The 21,992-nt window shown below is 44.7% G+C and overlaps 2 protein-coding genes and 1 pseudogene across 8 annotated transcripts; 2 read left to right on the forward strand and 1 right to left on the reverse strand.

The window, feature by feature from the left end:
• Positions 1-2,473: 2,473 nt before the first annotated feature.
• On the forward strand, positions 2,474-4,480 carry LOC121024464 (potassium voltage-gated channel subfamily S member 3-like; annotated as a pseudogene).
• Positions 4,481-8,892: 4,412 nt separating this feature from the next.
• Positions 8,893-11,834, reverse strand: ARMCX6 (armadillo repeat containing X-linked 6). Of its 4 annotated transcripts, none has more exons than XM_040466702.1 (4): positions 11,703-11,830; positions 11,323-11,400; positions 10,875-10,994; positions 8,893-10,557 (listed from the first exon to the last, which is right to left on the reverse strand). In XM_040466702.1, exon 4 carries the CDS (start codon positions 10,410-10,412, stop codon positions 9,510-9,512), a length of 903 nt encoding a protein of 300 aa, XP_040322636.1. In that variant the 5' UTR covers positions 10,413-10,557; positions 10,875-10,994; positions 11,323-11,400; positions 11,703-11,830; the 3' UTR covers positions 8,893-9,509. The 4 variants fall into 4 exon arrangements, with proteins under 4 accessions (XP_040322636.1, XP_040322633.1, XP_040322634.1 ...); XM_040466699.1 differs by having other exon boundaries at positions 10,869-10,994; XM_040466700.1 differs by having other exon boundaries at positions 10,869-10,994; positions 11,633-11,804.
• A 4,900-nt stretch (positions 11,835-16,734) lies between these two features.
• ARMCX3 (armadillo repeat containing X-linked 3) lies at positions 16,735-21,529 on the forward strand. Of its 4 annotated transcripts, none has more exons than XM_040466695.1 (5): positions 16,735-16,888; positions 17,393-17,500; positions 17,814-17,874; positions 18,133-18,203; positions 18,480-21,529. In XM_040466695.1, the coding sequence occupies exon 5, from the start codon at positions 18,626-18,628 to the stop codon at positions 19,763-19,765; it is 1,140 nt and encodes a 379-aa protein (XP_040322629.1). In that variant the 5' UTR covers positions 16,735-16,888; positions 17,393-17,500; positions 17,814-17,874; positions 18,133-18,203; positions 18,480-18,625; the 3' UTR covers positions 19,766-21,529. The 4 variants fall into 4 exon arrangements, with proteins under 4 accessions (XP_040322629.1, XP_040322631.1, XP_040322632.1 ...); XM_040466697.1 differs by having other exon boundaries at positions 17,421-17,500; XM_040466696.1 differs by lacking the exon at positions 16,735-16,888 and adding an exon at positions 16,905-17,042.
• Positions 21,530-21,992: the final 463 nt, after the last annotated feature.

The following is a 21,992-nucleotide window of genomic DNA, read 5'->3' on the forward strand; positions in this document are numbered from 1 at the left end:
AGTGTTCAAGTATATTCAGTAGGACAAAGGGAAACACTCAGAAATATAAATTAATCAACCCAAATTTGGTGTATAAAAAGAGGAAAGAGAGAAGGGAAAAGGAAAGATAAGGAAATATGTATGAGCATTTAATCATTATTTGTAATATAAAAAAATGGGGAGTAAAACACTAAATATCCACACATAGGGGACTGACAAAATAATTATGACATATTTATGCAATAAAGTAATATTCAGTTATAAACTAAGGTATATGTAGTAGTGATATCATAGGATTTACAAGATTATATGTGTGTGATTATATGTGATTATATGTATGCATATACATATATGTTTTCTCTAGAATGGTGTACAAGTAACTGGTAACAATGACTGGGTAGCGGTGACAGAGAGGTGGGAAAGATATTTTTTTTAATATTTATTTATTATTTTGGGGGAGCGCAAGCAGAGCAGGGGCAGAGAGAGGGGGACAGAGGATCTGAAGTGGGCTCTGTGCTGACAGGCTGACAGTAGTGAGTCCGATGCAGGGCTCTAACTCATGAACCACCAGATCATGACCTAAGCAGAAGTTGGATGCTCAACCACCTGAGCCCCCCAGGTGCCCCGGGAAGGAGATTTTTAATGCATATTCTTTGTTATCTTTTAAACTTTGAACCACTAGGATGTGACTGATTTTTTTAATAAATTAAATTTAAATTTAAGATGAAATGCGAAGAATTGGTTGACCTGTCTTTGCACAGTCTTGTGGATATCATGTTATGTGAGATGCATGATATATGGTTTGTAGAGCTTCCTTTCTCTACATACAGCATTCCTTGTTCTAGCCCCTGAGGACTGAGGCAAACATACAGGGCCATGTCCTATATGTTGCCCACTTGGTCCCCTGCATCCATGCTTATTCTTAACCTTGGTCTGGTGCAGTCCCTTTAGCAAGTAAAACTTGACAATATTATAAAAATATTTAACTAAACTATATATAATTCCCCCTGTAAATAATGTTCTCAAATAGCTCATTCACCATTAACACTACTTAGGATTACAACTTCACACCAAGAGAAGCAAGCTACTGCCTGTACCATGCTCAGGAAATGGAGTTCTCAGGGCTCCTGTGTGGCTCAGTCGGTCAAGCGTCCGACTTCAGCTTAGGTCATGATCTCACAGTTCATAAGTTCAAGCCCTGAATTGGTCTCTGTGCTGACAACTCAGAGCCTGGAGCCTGCCTTGGATTCTGTATCTCCCTCTCTCTCTGTCCCTCCCCTGCTCAAGCTCTGTCTCTCTCTGTCTCTCAAAAATACATAAATGTTAAAAATTTTTAATAAAAATAAAAAATAAAAGAAACAGAGTTCTCAGGACGCCTGGGTGGCTCAGTCGGTTAAGTGTCTGACTCTTGATTTCAGCTCTAGACACGATCTCACAGGTCCTGAGATCGAATCCAGCATCAGGCTCTGTGCTGACCAAGTAGAACCTGCTTGGGGATTCTCTCTCTACCCCTCTCCCACTTGCTCATGTGTGCTCTCTCTCTCTTTCTCTCTCTCCCTCTCTCAAAATACACAAGTAAACTTGAAAAAAGAGAAACTTAGACTTGTCAGTGCTAATTTATAAAACTCATAGCAATCAATTTAAAGTTTGGCTAAATTCCAATACCTTTCCTTCCTTCAAAATCATCCCATATCGATATATCCAAGAACAAAGAACAATAGAACATGGTTAAACTTAATGGAGACCTTGCCAGGATTGAAAAAAAAAAAAACAAAACAAAACCATGATTGAATAAGCCAGAATAACCAGTTTGAACTACTTCACTCCAGGGAAGAGGGAGCAAGAGAATATAAAAGTGTAAAAAATAAATAAATAAATAAATAAATAAATAAATAAATAAATAATGAAAGGGTCTATAGGGAGAGTTCCTGGAAAAGAGCATTTGTGGAACAATAGGACTTAATTCTTGTCCTTTTCCTTTTCCTTCCTCTTTAGGAGTAACTATGGTGAAGCACTTGATCATTCTCCTTTGTTATTGCTGTTCCAAAAGCAGCAGACACCACACATATATCTAGTGTGTTGGCACATGGAATAAGAACAGTGGAGTTGAAGGAGAATAGCATTGTAGGAGAAGGTAAATGCCTATTCACCAGGCCTATTCACAAGCGAACAAAAACAGACAAATTCATAGGAATAAAACCCAAAAAGAAATGGGAAAGGTGATTATAAAGAAAACTTCACTAAAGAAAATGAGGATTTAAATAAATGTGCCTAGATGGGAAAATTATAAAGATGCCAACTCTTGCCAATGATTAACCCATAAACTTAGTGCAATTTCACTTAAAACATTAAAAATTGGATTCTGCATAGACAGACAGACAGATCTAGGCAAGCCACCCTGCTTTCCTCGCTGCACCATGAGGCCTGATCCCCACAGCCGTGGGCAGGCAGCATCACAGAGCTGAGTGATCCTGAGTTGTCTGGACTCCTGCAGTTCCCAGGACAGTGTGTGCCACAAAGCAGACACGGGAAACAGAAGAAGCTTATGATCCTACAGATGACAAAGAAGCCCATTGGTGGAGGATCTTATCCCACTCAAATCTGTAAGATTGATTTCCTAGCAATTGCTTCAGCTGGTATAACCGGAGAACACGATTATTTTCTTCCTTTTGGCCACTAAATGCCTGTGTGCACCACACATTCTGTGAGGGAAGAAGGGCAGAGCTTCTTAGATGATGATGGACATTCCACTGGATGGGATGAGGGCAGAGAGTGTGACATCTAACACAAGGGTGCAGTGTGAACTTCCTCATCTCCCTTCACATCCAGCTCCCTGCCTCCTCTATCCACCATGGTATTTGATTAGTTTTTGCATCATCTTGGACAAGAGGAGGGACTTGTCAACTTGAACGAGGGAGGCTCTAAGAAGTGCATCAACCAAAGGCACCCTCCCGTGGTTTCCTCACACCAGACTCAGAAAGCTGCTCACCTGTCACTCAGAAGAGGCCATTCTGGAGCTGTGAGACTACAGTGAGTGATGCCGATAAGGAGTACTATTTTGAACTGAACCCCTCCTTGTTCAGATATGTTTTGAATTTTTATTACACGGGTAAGCTACATGTCATGGAGGAGCTGTGTGGGGTTTTTTTCTGTTGCGGTAAGGGCTACTAGGAAGGCAAGGAAGAAAACTATGGACAAAGATTGGGACATGAAAAGCAATGATGTGAGTACAGGCTCTTCTGAAGACTTTTCTCTGAGAAGGAGCTGGAGAAGTTTGATAAGCTGCAATTTGGTCAACTACAGAAGAAGATCTGGATTTGAATGGAAAATCCAGCCTACTGCCTGTCTGCCAAGCTCATTGATTGCCATCACCTCCTTGAGTGTGGTGCTGGCCTCTGTTGTGGCCATGTGTGTCCACAGTATATCAGAGTTCCAGAATGAGGATGGAGAGGTAGATGACCCCGTGCTGGAAGGCTTGGAGATTGCATGCATCACTTGGTTCACCTGCAAGCTTGCCATCTGGCTGCTTGTTTCTCCCTTTCAAAAGAAATTCTGGAAAATCCCTCTGAATATAATTGACTTCATCTTCATTATTCCCTTCTATGCCACCTTGACTGTAGACACCAAGGAGGAAGAGAGCGAGGACATTGAGAACATGGGCATGGTGGTCCAGATCTTCAGGCTTATAAGGATTTTCCAAATTCTCAAGCTTGCCCAGCACTCAGTAGGACTTTGTTCTCTAGATATCACATAGAGACACAGCTACCATGAAGTTAGGCTGTTGCTTCTCTTTCTCTCTGTGGGCATTTCCGTTTTTTCTGTGCTTATCTACTCTGTGGAGAAAGATGACCACATCTCCAACCTCACCAGCATCCCTATATGTTGATGGTGGGCCACCATCAGCATGACTACTAGGGGCTATGGAGACAACCACCGAGTCACCTTGGCCAGGAAGCTTATCGCCAGCACATGCATCATCTGTGCTATCACTATCAATGGCCTATCACCATTATCTTCAACAAGTTTTCCAGAAGCTGAAGGACATTGATGTGAACCAGTGCAGTGAGGACCCACCAGAGACATGTCACAAGCTACCTTACTTTAACAGTAGAGATATTTATGCACAACAGATGCACTCCTTCATCACCAGTCTATCTTCTATGGGAATTGTGGTGAGCAATCCCAAGTCTACATATGCTTCAAGCACTGAAGACAATGAGGATGTTTATAACATGGCGTCCTTGGGGAATTACACTGCAACATGAGCAGGGACATTTGTGCCTTTATCTTGCATTCTTTCCTGATGTTAGGTTAACACAGCTTTATAAACTTCAATGGGTTCGTTAAAATCATTAAATTCTCAGTGTGTACCTTACAGCCATACTTGGACATTCATTGCTCCAAGATGGTAGAATGTTCTTTATTTTTCCACAGTAAAGTGAATTAAGTGCCTTGTTCTAAAATTTATGTTTTACAAGAAAGAGTTGTGATATGATTTTGGGAAAAAAGGTGAACGGTATTGGGTGGAACTTATTGCTATGCCTTATGTATCATTCTGTGTTTGTCATTTACTCAATTGAGCTAAGTGTGAATTACTGATAAGAAGAATCAAAGGTCCAGTGACTGAAGACTACATGCTTGTTAAGATCCACAAAAGGAGACAATGCATGTAAATCCATGTTCACATTCTAAACATGGGAATTTGGAGCATACTTGCCTAATTCTGTATGGGAAAAAATTGGATTCTGCAATGAATGACATTAGTGTAACTCATTATACATTTAGAGAAAATTAAGATACAAAGTCTACCTCAAACTACATGTACAAAACCACACACATTACAAATATATGCTACTAGTAGGTTAAAAAAAGAACCTAACTCTAAAGAAGTTCTTTCTTTAACTCTAAAAAGAAAAACTGTATTTATATTAAAAGGAAATATAGGCAGGGTGCCTGGGGGGTTCAGTCAGTTCAGCATCTGACTCTTGATTTCAGCTCAGGTCATAATCACCAGGTCGTGTGATCAAGCCCTGTGTCAGGTTACACACTGGGCATGGAAGCCTACTTCTCTCTCTCTCTCTCTCTCTCTCTCTCTCTCTCTCTGTCTCTCTCTCTCTCTCTCCTCTCTCTCTGCCACTCCACCCCACTTGTTCTCTCCCTCTCTCTCTAAAAAAATGTTAAAGAAAAGAAGGAAATATAGGCAAATGCTTTCTAGTAAATGTGGGATGTGAAGACTCTTAAAAAAATATCACAGTTCAATACAAACATTGACAGGAACAGACTAGTTAAAATTCCAGATTGATGAAATATACCACAATAAAAATAAAAAATCAAGGACAGTGTTGAGAGAAACTATTGAGCCATGAATGCAACATGTGACAATAGGCATACTTCAACAGTGGCAAAAGACTACCATGTGCAAAGTGCAGCAAATCTAAACATAGAAAATGAACTTGCTTTTCTCTCACACAAATAAAGTAATTTTGGTGAGGGAAGAAACCAGTCCCCACTTTCCCGTGTTGTTAAAGTAGGCTGGGGGACGGGGTTCGTATGTTTCCTGTGACCCAGGATATGTCCTGAGAAGGAACCTGGGACAGAGGCCTGCTCACAAGCACCAATACATACCTCCCTGCTAACACACACACCACCTGCCATAGGGCCCCCCAGTGAGCTGAGGGTCCCCGAGTCAGTTAGGAGTTCCTGGGAGAAAGGTGTGCCTCAGGACATAATTCCCACCGGGAAGCCACAGAGGGGATGCTCGGCTGGGTGCATGAAGATCCCATATGTGCCACACTGCAGCGTGAGAATGGAGTGCTAAATGGTGCTGGGTTAATTTGCTACCCCTTTGGGGAAAGAAGTCAAGTTGGATCACACCTCCTACCTTTCACAAAGGTAACTTCCAAGTAGATCTGTGAGACCCTTTAAGTGTAAAAGTATGAAGGAATTAGGAAACCCTATGGGAGACTCTTTGTAATTGAGGCATGAGGGAGGACATCCTAAGCCACACACAAAAACAAGAGGCAACGAGGGAAAAGAAGCCTGCCTTCCAGGTAACAGGAGGCCAAGAGCAAGAGAGAGGGAAGTGACAGGGTGTGAGGTGATGCATGCCGCATGTGTAGCAGACAAGGGACCGGCCAATCCTCTGCAGGACTGTCCTGGACTGTGGTGTAACACCCATCTGCATCTTAGACCAACTGGTGGCCCGCCCCCGGAAAGGAGCCTGGAGCCAGCGCTAGCCACAGTTGTCAAACTCTAAGCTGAATGGTGCTGTGGCGGCTTAGAGATTGACTTGGTGAGGGCTGTGCCTATCTGTGGGTGGCACATCAAGGTGAGGGGATTATGGTTGAAACTGCTTTGAGAGTGGCACATAGGGCCCTGGGGAAGGATGCAGACTTTGAGACTGGAGGCATCCGCTGGGAAGCTGGATGTCTGCAACCTCAGGAGCCACTTAATGGGGGCGGGGGGGAGGTCAAATCACAAACTTCCCAGGAGAGGTAGCAAGCTGGGGAGGGCACTGGGAGCTAGTGTGCAAGCCAGTACCCACAGGCACCAAATGTAGACGTAATCATGAGATGAATAAGAAGCAGAACCAGGGCTTTTTGGGAGCTGGAAGGCAGTCTGTGGGGGCAGTTCCAGATTTAGCCAAGAGGCAGGCAAGGCTGGGGTGGGCCCCATCAAGGCAAGGCCCTTCCCCACAGAGTGTGACAATCTCAAGCATCGATGACCTTATCAAATATTTCCCATGGGGAAGCCCAGAAAGAATCTGTTAGTTGCAGCAGGCAGGTAGGCAAGTTTGGTGCCCGGTGGTCCCATGCTGTTTCATTCTGAATTAGGTATGAGAGGGGGCACCATGGTCTTTCTGGTGCTGAAAGCCTCTGTATGTCTTAATCAGGCCCTGAGTGGCAGGCATGCTCCTGAGTCCCCTCCACTGCCTCTAGGGCTCCTGCTCTGGCACAGCAACCAACCAAGGGATGAAGGGCAGACCAGAGGCCTGAGCTTCCAGACACAAGGAGTGTTTTCTGGAGGGCAGTGCCAGCAGACGCAGAGGAGGCTCTTGAGTTGGGCCAAAACCACACCATGGAGACCCTTTGATGCCAACAGGCTTCCCAGGGACAGAAAGTTGCTCAGGAGATGGGCAGAAAGCCTCCAAGGCCCTCCCTGAGTTAGAAGTCAGCCGTGGCCTAAAAATGCCAAGTGCCTGCCTTGGAGATGGAGGACAAGTGCCTGTGGCAGCACTCGACTGTTGATTTGGCAGAGCAAAGAGGAGAAGGGAGGCATGTGTTAACTTGGGGCCCCAAGCCAGGAGGAAGGAGAAAATCTTTTCTGCCTTTGTGCTGAGATTAAAGAGAATGAGCATGAGGGTGTCACTGAAGACAGCATTGGCCAAGCAGCCTCCACTGGGACAAGTGGGTGTGGGCGCTGTCTGCACGACCATTCTACTTGGGAAATAGATTGCCCAGTCCACCTGAGGCTGGTTTGGGAGAAAGGGGTGGTCGCATTAGCAACTCTTAAGCAACATGGCAGGGCCCAGCAGCCAGCAGAGGAATAGAGTTCCTGGGGGGGTGAGCCCTACTGGGGCGTGGTGTCACAGCAACCACAAGTCACATGCTGGCCATCCAAGGTGCCAGTGCCTGGGAAGAAGCAGTGTCTCCATTGCATGTTGGAAGATTCTGGGGCACCTGGCAGGTGCCGGTGCCTGCTAGTCAGGCCAAAGCACAGGGAGGATGGATACAAGTCTTAGAGTTGTAATCTACCTGCAACCCAAACTCCGGGAGAAGGGAAAAAAAGTAAAACTGTGCTCTGTGCAGAGGAGAGCAGTCCGAAAGCAGAGCATGCGCAGAGTGCTGATGTGCAGGGCACAGTGGCCCAGAGCAGCATCCCATGGAGACCAGGAGAGGGCACCAGGCACAGAAGCAGCTCTGCCCAAGGGAAGCTTCTTGTTGAGCCTGTTGGCCAGGGCTCTGAGGAAGAGGACCATCGCTTGACACATCAATAGCTGTCAGAGAACCTGGCTTTGGTGATGCAGGGGCCAAGGTGCTGCTGGGAGGGGTCTGGCAGTATTGAGAGGGGCGGCAGCGTGACTTGCCCAGATCCACGGAGTGGTTCAGTGCACAGGGCTGGGTTCCTCCTTTCCTCCTAGGGATGCCAGGAGCTTGGATGGAGGCGACAGAGATGTCTCCCCATGGACCTGTCATACCTTGCCACCACCCTCAACATCTGCCCTACCACCCCAATGGGGAGTTCATGGAAGGCTCTGTTGGCCCCTTCTTGGGTTTCACCGAAGGTACCAGGGAAAGGGCAGAAAGGAGGTTCCCCCAGAGGAAGCAGAGGCCAACACTTCTCGCTCTGCCAGGAATCTGGGCTTGGGGTCCCAAGGGAGGGAGGGGGCCTGGAGGTAGGTTTAACAGCCGCTTTGCAGGAGAGACGGAACTATACAAAGTGGGCACTCGGAGAGCGGCAACCATCACTGCTATACTAGTGCGTGACATGCGCAGGGATGGGTTGTCCAGTGGTCCCCAAGGACGTGTACACACACCCCAAGGATACTGACCTTCCTATTTAGGCTGGCAGTCAAGGAAAGACACCTTCGTCGAGGGATTTCTCTGCTCCAGGTGCCAGGCACTGTGCCGCCTGCTTCAAAAGTGTTGTCTCTTTCAGTCCTCCCAACACTCCATCCTGATTCCACTAACCCCACCTCCACTCCCCTGCTCCCACCCCCAGCCCTCCAGGCCCTTCTTGAGGCTTATCCTGAGCACTGCAGCCCACCTCTACCCCGCCTCCTGTGAGCACTGATAAGCATGCATTTGTCAGGGAGCAAAGGCCCCCAGTTAGTTAGCGTGGGTTGGTGTCGGTTGGTCGCGTATTTTTGTCTTCCTCTTCATGTAGACTGTAAACTCAAGGGTAAGTTCCATGTCTCGCTTTTGCCAATCAAAGCACACACCTTTATTGATGATACATACAAATGGTAGGTTTGGGTGGGTAAGGTTAAGTCAGTACAGCACACAAAAAGGGGGGGGGTGTACGTTTTTGATGAATAGGTTCACCATCCATCAGCTCGCAAAGAAGAAGCAGTAAATGAGAAAGAATTCAACCTAGGCGGCAGCAAAAGCATTTTCAGCACAAGCTCCGATATGTGTCTGGTCTCCACAAAATGGTCCTGCTTAGACAGGGAGACCACCACGGGCAGGGCATCCCTCATGATGCTATAATAGGATGTTCTGTATCCACAGCTGGCAGCTGGAATGATCCCTTTACCACAGGAAGAAGGCCACAAGGGAGTGACTGACAATGCACATTGCCTGCAGACTGCAAAACCAAGAAGTTACTCCAAGCCCTGTGGGAACCCCTGCCTGGCCAATAGGAATGTGGTCCTCGATTTAGCGAGTGTAACTTTCACCCCGTGATGTGGTGATGGGCTAAGACTGGATCTTCAACAGCACCCACTGCAGATTCTTTGAGTGAGAACACATGTGTGTGTTCACCAGAAGGGTTTTGGGCAGATTCAGTTCCATTCTGTTCGAGATGGCCATTTAAGAGGCCAGGGTGTCCAGGAGAACCTGTCTGTTTCCGTTCCTCATAAAGAGGGACATGAATGAGAGCAGCATTTGGGCACCCAGCAATTCCCCTGCCAAGACTGGCTTTTTGGACAAACCCATCAACAGTTTCAAAACCTGAAGCTCAGCACATCCACTTCCCTCTGCTATCAAAGGAAACTTCAAGTCTGAAACGGACTTGGCAAGCATGTTATTAATAACTGTCATGCTTATTAACAAATTTAATCCGGCCTGCTGCAGAAACGAGTTGCAGCAATGTGACACAGTCTCCCGACACACTTCATTGATGTACATCTTAATCTGCCCCTGATTTTCAATACTTGCATTCAAGTTATCCGGAGCACATAAAGCTTTCTCCTTAATAGCGGGGTCAGGAGTGGGGATCGTGTTTCCAACAATGGAGAGGCTGGCCAAATGACTATTGATATTGTGGATAGATGAAAAACCAGCATCCTTGGGCTGAGCAAACCACATTTTGCCCTGAATGAAAGGACACTTGGAGAGGTCAAGAACACAACTGAAATTTCTAAAGCTTTGATTATTCCAAGTATTTTTATGTTCGTAAGGGAATGGGCGCTGTTTTACTGGGTGTGTTCGATTGGCCTTGCCCCCACCTGAAGGCCTATCTTCAGTGCCTCCAGGGGCCCCAGGTTCAGTCCAATCCCCATCCTCACTCCAGGGCCGAGCCATAGTTGTGAAATCAAACCAAATCTCAGGTTCCTCCTCATCCAGCTCCTGGTCATCGTCCCATTCCTCTTCCTCCTCCTCCAACTTGTTACTGTCATCTCTTCCTAATGTTAGTTTGTAAACACAGTAGCAGGCACCAGCCCCAATCATGAGTCCTGCTGCCATCCAACCCACTTCCCGAGCTCGGCCCATGCTCAGGTCTGTGCCAGTCTTTGGGTAGGATGGGAGAGGGACTTGTTGCACCTGATTGAAGAGGATGCTAAGGCCAGGGTGAGTAATGGTGGAGTGTAGTCCTCTTCAGCCTCTCTCAGGTTCCTGTAGCTCTCTTGGGATGAATCTATGGTTGAGAAATAGTATCAGGGCCTTGTGCTGTTTGAATTTGTGCCTCACTACACAAACAGGGTAGAGTTTGAGTTCTGGCTGAGAGAGTTGGATTATTAGTAACCTGTTTCTTTGTTATTTGTTTATTATTCTCTATGTACCATTGGGACCAACCATTATGCTTTCAGGCCCTACAGAAAAGGGCAGGAGATAGGGCTGTGCTATGCTATCCAGGAGGGTGGTGACATGAAGAGGCAAACCTTCAGGTAGTCTCCTCTGTCACACACCCCCACCTACAAAGCTTCACAGGCAGTTTTCCCCACCAACCTCTACCAAAGTCAGGTAAATTCCTTCTTCTTCCCTTGTCTTCGGTTGTCAGTGCTCCTTCCACAGAGATTGATGGACAGTCTGGCAGAAGGACAGATGGAAAGACAGATAACCGGCTTTGAAAAACTGAAAGTGTGGTTGGATGGATCAGCACTGAGAACACAGGTCCTACCTGCTTTTCTGAATTTTCAGCCTTTGACTTTAAAATATTTTTCACACCCTCCTGACTTTTCTAACGGGGGTTTCCCCCCTTCCCCCCATATCATCCGCCATTTCCCCAGCAAAGGCCGCCACACCCCTTTCCCTGCACTGAGATGGGAGGGGGTGTGGAGAAAGAAGGGGCCAGGAGAGGGCGACTCGACCAGGCCCGCGCAGTTCCCAGCCCTTCCTCCTCCGCCACCCCCATCACCAACCCCCACCCAGGGTCCAGGGCTCATCCCACCCTCAGACCGACCTGCACGGTCCCAAGGCAGTTTGCTCCTTCCCTCAGGACGACTTTTGAGGCGTCCTATGGGCCAACAGACCTACAAACCTGCAAACAGACAGGGAACCCAGGGGACGGAGTGTTTGGTGGACGGAGCAGCACTCGGGACACGAGTGCCCTAATTGTGGCACCTTTCTTTGGAGTCTCTGGAACCGCCATTCACTCCTCTAACCACCCGCCCAAAGTCCACCAGTTCTCTTTACTAAATGGGCACGAGGGAGGGGGGCGCCGGCATTTAGAAAATAGGCGAGAAGGGGACACAACCCGGATCAGCTCGAACCCGAATTCGTGACGCCCTTGGCCCTCTCCTACCCCCGCCGCCTCTAAGCAGAGCCCAGGCTCCTACCGACCTCGCGGTCCGGGACTAGTTTCCTTCTTCCTCCACAGGCCTGCAGAGTAATAGGGGCTGGTACCCAGATGGAGGCGATTAACAGGACTTCTGCTCTAGGCAGCTCTTGGTCACGTGACCACCACGTCACGAATGAGCTCTGGCCCCCAATTTCCACTCCCACAAGCAGTGCGGCAGGCGCCAGCCTGCCCCGTACCTCCCCCCTTCACACGGGGCCCTGTCACTCTTTTCCTGTATAACAATACCGTTAAGCCAGACGTGGCCTTGGCTCTCTGGTGGTCGAATTTGCCTTTTTCTAATTACACGATGGGGCAGCATCTTTTCCTGGGTCAGCTGTTACTTATACTTCTTCTGGGGGGAAATTTCTTATCTTTTCCTTGGCTCTGAAACTCTTGCTCCCATACCTTCTTTTTCTACTCCTTTGCACATCCGGTTTCTGCACCAAAATTCGGGGGTTTGGGGGGAGTTGCATGAAAGGAAGCTCAAGTAGTTGTGAGGTTTTTATTAATATTTTTGATACATTTATGTTCTATTTCATGCTTTTTTATTGACTCAAGCTACACTATTTTGTAACCAGAAAATATAATAAATCTATTTCAGTTGGAGAAAAAAGAATTTAAGTTATGTACATATGTAGATACATATATATGTAATAAACCAGATTTTCCAGGTAATAGGAAGACCTCATTGATTTGATTAAGTTAATTTATACCCTGTTGAAAATATTTTCTACTGAATTCACAGGAAATAGCAGGTTTCAAACAGCATATTAAAATTTAAAAACATATCCTTGCAAACAAAACTAGTGTGCTTTCAATATGATTTATAGATTGATGGATAAAATGAATGTATAGTGAGGCGGTCAGTGTTTTAATCGTGGTCATTTTTGATACATGACACATTCTCCCTTTCTTTGGCTGAACTCATGGTATTAAGTGTCAGATGGCTGAGAACTTCATAGAAAATTGCTGAATGGCTTTCCTTCTGGCTTCAAAGGACATACTTTATGCAGACCCTAAATTCAGATTAATCTTACTGTTTAGATGAACTTTAGAAATTAGTAACTTCACAGATTAGCCTGTTTTTTACCCAAAAGTCTTTATTCAAAATCTATTCTCAAGTTTTGTAGTGTAACCCATAAGAAATCCATAAATTAAAGAATTCCCTGTTATCCCATTCACTGATGGAAATGAGGCCTAGCAGGTGGAATGTTCATTTAATCACAACATTGGTGAGATATCTCTGGGATCTGTTGTTCATATACTATATGTCACCTTAGCAGCGGCTTGTGTTCAGCACCTTCCAGTGTAGATAGTGGTGAGGGTCTGTAAATGAAATCTTTGTCATTTTTACCTCACAAAAAGCGCAGTTTACAGGATCCCAAGCAGTCGCCAGGAGAAAGAGGCCTTTTCACTCGCTGCCTTCTGTGACAATTTCACTGTACCACCCATACAAGCACCTCAGAATAATCCCAGAACTCAGGGACAAAGTATGCAGAAACTAGTCTCCAGACATTCAGCTGTCCCTGCCAGGGAGTCATACTCTAAATATAGACCCTTCAGGCAGCTTCTTTCTTAGAACATTGAAATAAGACACCCCAGCAGGAAGCTCCCCTTGTAAGGGGCCCCTGTGTGGGGGAGGCCCTTTCAGGAGGTGAGTCAGGGAGCCCAGAGTGCCTTGCTGGTGAATATTCAGAAGTCAAGAGCACACCACAACTTTCTGGTCTTCCTCAAAACTTTTGTAGTCCAAATTCCTTCACCAGTATTATGCCATTTCTCTCTAAAACCCTTACAGCATTTCTTTCGCATCATCTCCTTATACTGTTCTTTTTGTCTCCCTTTATTTTCTTCTAGACGAGTGAATTCCATTTATGGAGTTTTACTAACAAATCTAACTGTTCATCATTCAATTTTTGGCTGCTAAGTACTTATATAAATGGCTTTTGCTTGTTTTGACCATATACATTAGAAAGAACTTAGGAGTATGTAAAGCTTAACAAAGCTTCAAGGACAAAAGTGCCACTCTTACCTCTCCTTACTAGTATAAAATATCTCCCTCCCCTACTTTGGTATGTTTTCCACTTATTCCAACATATAACTATCCTGACCGTCATTTTCCAAGTCTGTCAGACCTTTCCTGTTTGAGTCCACTCCATCTCTAAAACTTCCTATAAAACATGGGAATGATAACCCTTTCAGTTATCTTACTCCTTTGTCATTCAGATCCACAATTCCTACCAAGGAACCTAGAAACTAACATTTAAAATCTACTTTGCTCTCCATTATAACTATTTAAGGGCATCATCAACTACTTAAGGGCAGGTTGTTTGCCTGACATACCATTTCAAAAGCAAAAGAGGAAAATCCTTAAGCAATTCTTCAGACAAGCCTGTTAAAAGTTGCTGAGCCTGAAGAAGACTATGTGAAGCCACTGCCAAAAGGAACATTTTGGCTCAACTTGGTATGTAGTCACATGTGATAGGTGTCTTACAGAGTGCCCCCAAACACAAAAGGATCCCCAGATGGAAACACTAATAGGATTGTAGAGAGTGAGAAAAAAAAATTATAGAAGATTATTTTAAAAAGCTGTATTACTTTATGTACTGTGTTATTTGTTTTTGTACTAAATAATTTGTTTTAGTTAACTTTGTTTGGTTGCAAGCAACAGAAACCAAACTTGGTTAATGGAAACAAATGAGGGAATGTCGAAGATCAGGGTCAGCTCTGAAGGGTATAGGTAGGAGGAATTCACAGATAGTCTCTTCAGGATACCACAATTCTGCTGATTTTCAGTGTTTTCTTAAATCTGTATTCAAGATTTAAATTTTACTAGGAGAGTATTGAGTTGGTCTATTTTGGGCACAATGCTCACCCTTTTGCTGGGGAAAATGAAAGGGTATGTAAAACGTAATATGCACTTACTTTCTTTTCACAGGGATAAATGTAAATTGTTTCAGATATTGATTTGCAAGAGCCTTTTAACTACTTTGGATATTAACCCATTGTCCAGCTATGACTGAGATGCTGGGGGCCTATGTGCCACAGGATGTCTTAGTTGTAATTTTCACATTAACTAAACATTAGAGAGGTACATTTTGGAAATGGTGATGCACAGGATTGTATTCTAAGCCAGAGTTACCTGGCTTTCCTGACAGGATTCCACAAGGCTGTATATATAGTTCAGTGTCTTGTCCTCACTGTTGTATGATCAACCCCTGACTTTATCTGAAAGCAAAGGCCTCTATCAAGGAAAGAACCCCATTCATAGAGACTTATGTATAAATCGAGATCTGAATACCCAAACCCATGTATCTCTGCATTCTCTCCCAGTAAGTGGGACAAAAGGGAAGCTAAGTCTCAATAGGAGTGACAAATGAATAATTTACCCTGAGAAATTCAACTGTCAGGCGGTACTGGAGGTTTCTGTCAGTTTTACCAGTCCATTCTCCCTGTAGGCAAGCTACTATTTGGGAAGCCACAACCTCAGAATGTTGCTTGGTGAGCCTGAAATCAGATCAAGGTCATTGGTTCACCTTAAGAAGTGGCTTTCAGCTAAGGGAGCTTGAAATACTCTTACACATTATGGTGATGGCTCCGCCAAGGAAAGCTGATTGTTCCATTCATCTTAGCCAAGACTCCCTCTCCCCAGACAGCACTTGGGTGGGAACTACCAATATTTTTCTCTGACTCTTCTTTTCATACATTCCTATTCTTGAATAAGCCCCACGCTGCACGTGATCTTTCTCCAAATACAGTATCACATAGCTGATTTGGTTTCTGTTTGCTAAATTTCAGTCATATCCAAGTACTTCCTCCTGGAAGTTACCCTGACAAGGATTTCTGTGGAGTTTTGCCTATTCCCAAACTTTCCAGTTTCTTGATTTGCTTCCATATTGTCTGTGGATTATAAAAGTTATACTCAGATAATAGCCTTATATCTGAACTATTAAGGAATATTCCATTGTAGATCCCATGTTCTGACATTATTTGATTACTTTTCCCCATATAAAAAAGTTCTATCATTGCTGACAGGTGAATCACAGAGTTCACCAAATCAGTCAGTGAAATTGTTTTACACTAATTGCTAGATGCTGATTTCAGGCAATTTGGTCTCAGTGGTCTCAGTGTTTCTCTAACATTTTATTTAAAGGTGATATTTCCTATTTGTACTCAAGTATATTTTGTAATGTTCTTTTATGCTACTTACTTTGTCAGTGTGCATGCCTTTTTGGACAGATATCCACTACGTAGCTGTGATTCCTACTCAATCTTTTCTGTGTTACTGGCTTCTGAGAGCTCCACACCTCTTTCTTGCTGACTGATGCAAGTGTAAGTGTGTAGCTCTCCTGTTTAGAAGACTGGCCTCATCAGGAGATTTATGCAATTCTAGACACTTCAATGGGCTCATTTAGGGTTTGTGTTATGTGTTAGGCCTCAGAAGACATCAAGATGATTTGGAGTGAGGTGTGTAACACTCCCCACGAATGAGAAAATGTGGGTTTTTGGAGGCCATCACCCAACATCACTCTCCAACTCCCACTCTTTTTTTTTTTCTCTCAAATGAAAATAGCTTTATAGTATTTTTTTCCTCACAAAAGAATGCAGGTTGGAGGAGGGAGAGGGCAGAACAAAAAGAACAAAAATGTGTTAAGAAAGTAAAAAACACGCTCTCACTACAAGTCTCCTTTTCTGATGGCTTTTTCGTTTGAGATCAGGGACTAGACTTCAGAGGAAATGGTAGACATTAATAGCTGGGAGGAGGGGAGGTTAAAGGAGAGGTTGCTGTCCCAGGAGCTTAGGGGAAGGAAGAGGCAATTTTTCAAAAAGTACAAGTGGCCAGTAGCCCCTGGGGAAGATGCTGTCCCTTCCTGGTAATCCGAGGAAGGCAAACACAACTACAGGGAAATGGGGTTAGCAAAGAAGAAAGAGTAACGAGGCCTGGAATGGGGGAGGGAATAGAGGGGGGCGGTCCCTCTTCTGCCGCACTGCTGGTGGGAGGGGAAATTAGGGACCCGAGTTGGTGGATGACGTAGGTCTCACGTGACCAAGAGCTGACGTGTGCAGAAGTCCTTCTTGTTCTGGTCCTTGTTCCCGTCTGAGTACCAGCTCCCCATTGCCCTGAGGGCTAGCAGGCCTGCGGCAGAGGGAAAGAGGTGGAGGAGAAGGAAATTGTCCTGGATTCTTGCAGGTCAGTGCCTGGGAGATTCCATAAGGTGGGGATGGCCGAGGGCGTAGGGCGGAGACCGTCGCGGGCCCTGAGACGCCTCCGTCGTCTCTTCCTCTCCCCGCCGGCTTTCCAAGACATCTGTCCCGCCCGCAGACCATTTTGATGCTACGAAATGGTGAGCAGGGGGCTGTTTGGGGAGGAGCACAGAGATCCGGAGTTGGAAATCTGCTGGGAGCCGAGGCTGTAATCCGGAAAGGGAGCTGTGGCCTGGGTGTTGGCCCCCAGTCCTTCAGGACAGTGCTGGCGGAAAGGTTGAACATTTGGGGAGGGGGAAGGTGCAAAGTGATGTGTCAGCAGAACGCTGAGAGTGGTTAATAGGGGTGGGAAACCTTTGACAACCAGGCCTCTGAATTAGGAAAGAGTTTCATGTTCTGGGGACTGGTCGTCCACCAAGAGCTCTAGTAGCAGCCGTTTTCCGTCTTTCTGACTGTGGCTGTGTCTTCCTGACCATGGCTCTGTGTCTAGGGGGTCCAAGCCTCTCCTGCATTGCCAGTGTTTCCGTAGGTTGCGACACTACACCAGGCAAGAGAAGAGGAAGGAAATTAACCCCAATTGGTGAAGGTCGATTTGAGGGTAAGACTATCTGGAGACCCTAAGAGGGGCGGTGGTGGGGTTAGGGAGAAGCCAGAGATGGCAATGATCTAGGTTAGGGCTGAGTCTGAGTGTCTTTCTTGTACTGTCCGGACTGTGGTGAAATGGCGTTCAGGGTGTGTGTGTGTGTGTGTGTGTGTGTGTGTGTGTGTATGTATGTGTGTGTCGCAGGGGCGGGGGTGGGGGTGGGGGTGGGGGTGGAGGAGAATGACAGTATGGAAACCTATCAGAGAGTTTGTTCATAATCCTCTCTCAACAGTACTTAGTCCGATGTTTTCGATCTGTCATCCTGCAGGTCTGCTGTAGCAGGTGGCACCACTTGAAGAGAGGGAGGAAGTTTCCTTGGATCAGTAGAGGTCGGTGTAGGCGTGGGGGCTGCCTGGAATGGGGGAGGGGCTGGAAATCAGCCGCAGTTGGATAAGCTCACTCAATTCTACCTTATTTTCCTAACATCCCTCCCATTTCAAGTTAGGGAAGGGGCAGGCTTGTGCATGTTTTGGATGGCATAGAGGTTAAAAAAAATCTAACAGCCTGGATGGTGAATCAGGAAAGCTACGGATGTGAACAGTCAATCCATCAAAGTCCTTAGTTCTCACCGGCTGTGGTCTCTGCAGATCACAAGGGTTGTTGGGCGTGGCACACCTCCAGGGAAGGGAAGAAGGGACAAACTGTCTGTCTGGAGGAGGTTAGTGTAACAGTGTCATTCCCTGGGGACACCCGAGGTTGGGGTGCTGAGGCCTCAGCAGAGACTGTGGGCTCCATAGCCTTTATCTAGGCTTGGGAAGAGGGTGGGTTAGGGAGGGTAGGGGGAGGGTGAAATGAGGAAGATACAGAGGGTTTATTAACAATCTACATTTCATACCAGCTACACATTTGTTATGCTCCCGTCCTTCTGTGCAACTCTCTGTGTGGGGCAACACAAAAAAGAAACTCAAATCCCATTTCCTTCCTCCACTCCCAGGTCCACCTCCAGTATCAGCTATTGTGTCCTTGAAGTGGCTGAAGACGATCACCTTCCACAGCCTTGCACCCAGGCCCATAGTGCTCCTCTCCCAGCCTGAGTGAATACTCTGTTCCTTGGTCCCTGCTATTGTCAGGGACGATTGCATGGGCTACGCCAGGAAAGTAGGCTGGGTGACTGCGGGACTAGTGATTGGGGCTGGAGCCTGCTATTGCATTTATAGACTGACCCGGGGAAGAAAACAGAACAAGGAGAAAATGGCTGAGGGTGGGTCTGGGGATGTGGATGATGTTGGGGACTGTCCTGGGGCCAGGTACAATGACTGGTCTGATGATGATGATGACAACAGTGAAAACAAGGGTATAGTGTGGTACCCACCTTGGGCCCGGATTGGGACTGAGGCTGGAACCAGAGCAAGGGCCAGAGCAAGGGCCAGGGCTACTCGGGCTCGTCGGGCTGTTCAGAAACGGGCTTCCCCCAATTCAGATGATACTATTTTGTCCCCTCAAGAGCTGCAGAAAGTTCTTTGCTTGGTTGAGATGTCTGAAAAGCCTTATATTCTTGAAGCAGCTTTAATTGCTCTGGGTAACAACGCTGCTTATGCATTTAACAGAGATATTATTCGTGATCTAGGTGGTCTCCCAATTGTTGCAAAGATTCTCAATACTCGGGATCCCATAGTTAAGGAAAAGGCTTTAATTGTCCTGAATAACTTGAGTGTGAATGCTGAAAATCAGCGCAGGCTTAAGATATACATGAATCAAGTGTGTGATGACACAATCACTTCTCGCTTGAACTCATCGGTGCAGCTGGCTGGACTAAGATTGCTCACAAATATGACTGTTACTAATGAATATCAGCACATGCTTGCTAATTCCATTTCAGACTTTTTTCGTTTATTTTCAGCAGGAAATGAAGAAACCAAATTTCAGGTTTTGAAACTCCTTTTGAATTTGGCTGAAAATCCAGCCATGACTAGAGAACTGCTCAGGGCCCAAGTACCATCTTCACTTGGTTCCCTCTTTAATAAGAAGGAGAACAAAGAGGTTATTCTTAAACTTTTGGTCATATTTGAGAACATAAATGACAATTTTAAATGGGAAGAAAATGAATCTGCTCAGAATCAATTCAGTGAAGGTTCACTTTTCTTCTTTTTAAAAGAATTTCAAGTGTGTGCTGATAAGATTCTGGGGATAGAAAGTCACCATGATTTTTTGGTGAAAGTAAAAGTTGGAAAATTCATGGCCAAACTGGCTGAGCATATGTTCCCGAAGAGCCAGGAATAAATTCTTAATTTTGTAGTTTAGAAGTAACACACATTGTAAACTATTCCTTTTCTCCACCTTGTTTATATGGTAAAGGAATCCTTTCAGCTGCCAATTTTGAGTGATGAATATCATTGTATAATCAATGCTGATTTTTATCTGAGTTGATCTTCAGGTCTAAGCTGGATGAATGAATATCAATACCTGTTCTGAAAACATGTTTGTTGCTTTTTATCTCGCTGCCTAGATTGAAATATTTTTACTATTTCTTTTGCATAAGTGACAGTGAACTAGTTTTTCATAAGTAAGCTCCCTCCTGTCATTTGCATTAACTTGATTTGTATATCATCAATAAAGTTGTGTATTAATGCTGAACAAAACAAGAAGAAAGAAAGAAATCAGCCTTGTCCTTTGGTTTATAATATAGTTGGAGAGGTAAGAAAAATACAAACAAATAGATAACAATATCTGGACCATATACTCATTGTCAAATGTGCAGTCTCAGAGCACTGAGGAAGCAAAGGCTTCTGTGGGATACAGTAGTCAGCTACAGATTCATGGAAGAAGAGGCTATTTAAAATGAGTCCTGAATGGTGTACGTAGTTAGGGCATTCCAAGAGCTGGAGTGAGGGGGCACTAGGGTGAGAAAGGCATGGAGGTAGGAACCCTTTTCCTATGACAGTGAGGATACTAGTCTACTTAGAGTAGAGAGTGTGGGGAATGGAAGTAAATAAATTTGGAAAGCTGAACGAAGCCAGTTTGTGGAGAGTTGTTTGAATATTATCCCACTGAACACCAAGAGTCAAATATTTTTGACTAGAAAGAACAATTGGAATTCATATAGAGATTCCTCTCTCACCAACTGTGCAGCATCTGCGAGGGTGTGGATAAATGGATCCTATCAAACTCTTGTGGTAGGAATAAGTTTACACTGAGTTTGTCCAAGATTTGTGGAGGGCCATTTGGTAATACATATAAGCCTTAAAGTTTGTTATTCTTTTGTCCTAAGGAAATAATTGAATAATTGGCTAAAGGCTTTATGGACAAGGCTTTTCATCCCAGCACTGTCCAAAACAGTAACAATTGGAAACAACTAAGTGTCTAGCACACCAGAATGGTGAAATAAATTCAGGAATGTTCACGCAGTATATAAGATAAATATGTTGATCCAAATCCATGTTGCCAGGAAAAGATATTCATCCTGCATTGTTAAATGAGAAAGGTAGTTTAGATAGCAGTATTCATAGAATGATTCCTTTTCCTTTTTGAAGATAATAAAACATATTTTAAAGTAGACACTAACAATTACGGAATTATAGATACCCCAAAAGTAACTGTCTGTATTTGAGTGGAAGGATAATGAGTGATCTTTTACTTTTTTATTTTTTATTCATCTTTATATTTTTATTTATATAAAATGAGTATTGGTTTTTTTGGAAATTATTGAAAAAGAAAGTGTTGGCAATGAAGCAGGTGATTGGAGCATGTACTGAGTGGAAAAAAAGAATTTAGATTAAAAATGAGATGGCGTGAAGTTTCCTCTCTGAAATGATAGATGAGTGATGAAGATGGGGCTTGTCATGAGGATTAAATTAAATACATGCAAAATACTTTGAATGTTCTGGTACAGAGCAGTTAATTAAGAAAAATAAGCACTCTTAATTCCCTAGAATGCAGGGTTGATAGTTTTTTGGGGTGGCCTTTGTTTTGTTGGGGGCATTCTGCCATGTGTCAGTGTCATTTAATAAATAAGAACAACAATAAAAGTTAGCATTTATTAAGTGACTACTGTGTAGAGTTCTGTGATTCCTCCAAGACAACTGTTAAAATAATTTCTCAAAGAATAAGATTTCCTTATTTCCAAGGGCTCAGTGTTTCTTCAGACATGATCTCACCAGCTTTCGCGAAATATTCCAAGTGAGATCAGGGAAGGGTAAAATCCTCCATTCAGTTACCAACTGCTCTCAGCCCCAGGCTTCTATATACTTACCTTAATGTTGTCTATAGTAGACAAAAGGGTCAGGAACTGGTTGGCTTAAAGTTGTTGCATACGAGGACCCTATTGAATGAAGTAAAAGTGGAGACTCATTTGACACCAGTTTTAAGGATAGATTAGGGAAAAGGCAAGTAACATTTTTTTCTTGCTCTATTATTGGGTAGGAGAAAAAGATTTGGGAGGGGAAGGCTAATACACTTAAAATAAATTGACTTTGAGGAATCTATGTGCCATCCAGGTGGAGACAGCCTA

This window comes from Herpailurus yagouaroundi, unplaced genomic scaffold, assembly GCF_014898765.1.
Source record: "Herpailurus yagouaroundi ecotype Mexico unplaced genomic scaffold, PumYag 65043, whole genome shotgun sequence".
In the NCBI taxonomy this organism is placed as follows: Eukaryota; Metazoa; Chordata; class Mammalia; order Carnivora; family Felidae; genus Herpailurus; species Herpailurus yagouaroundi.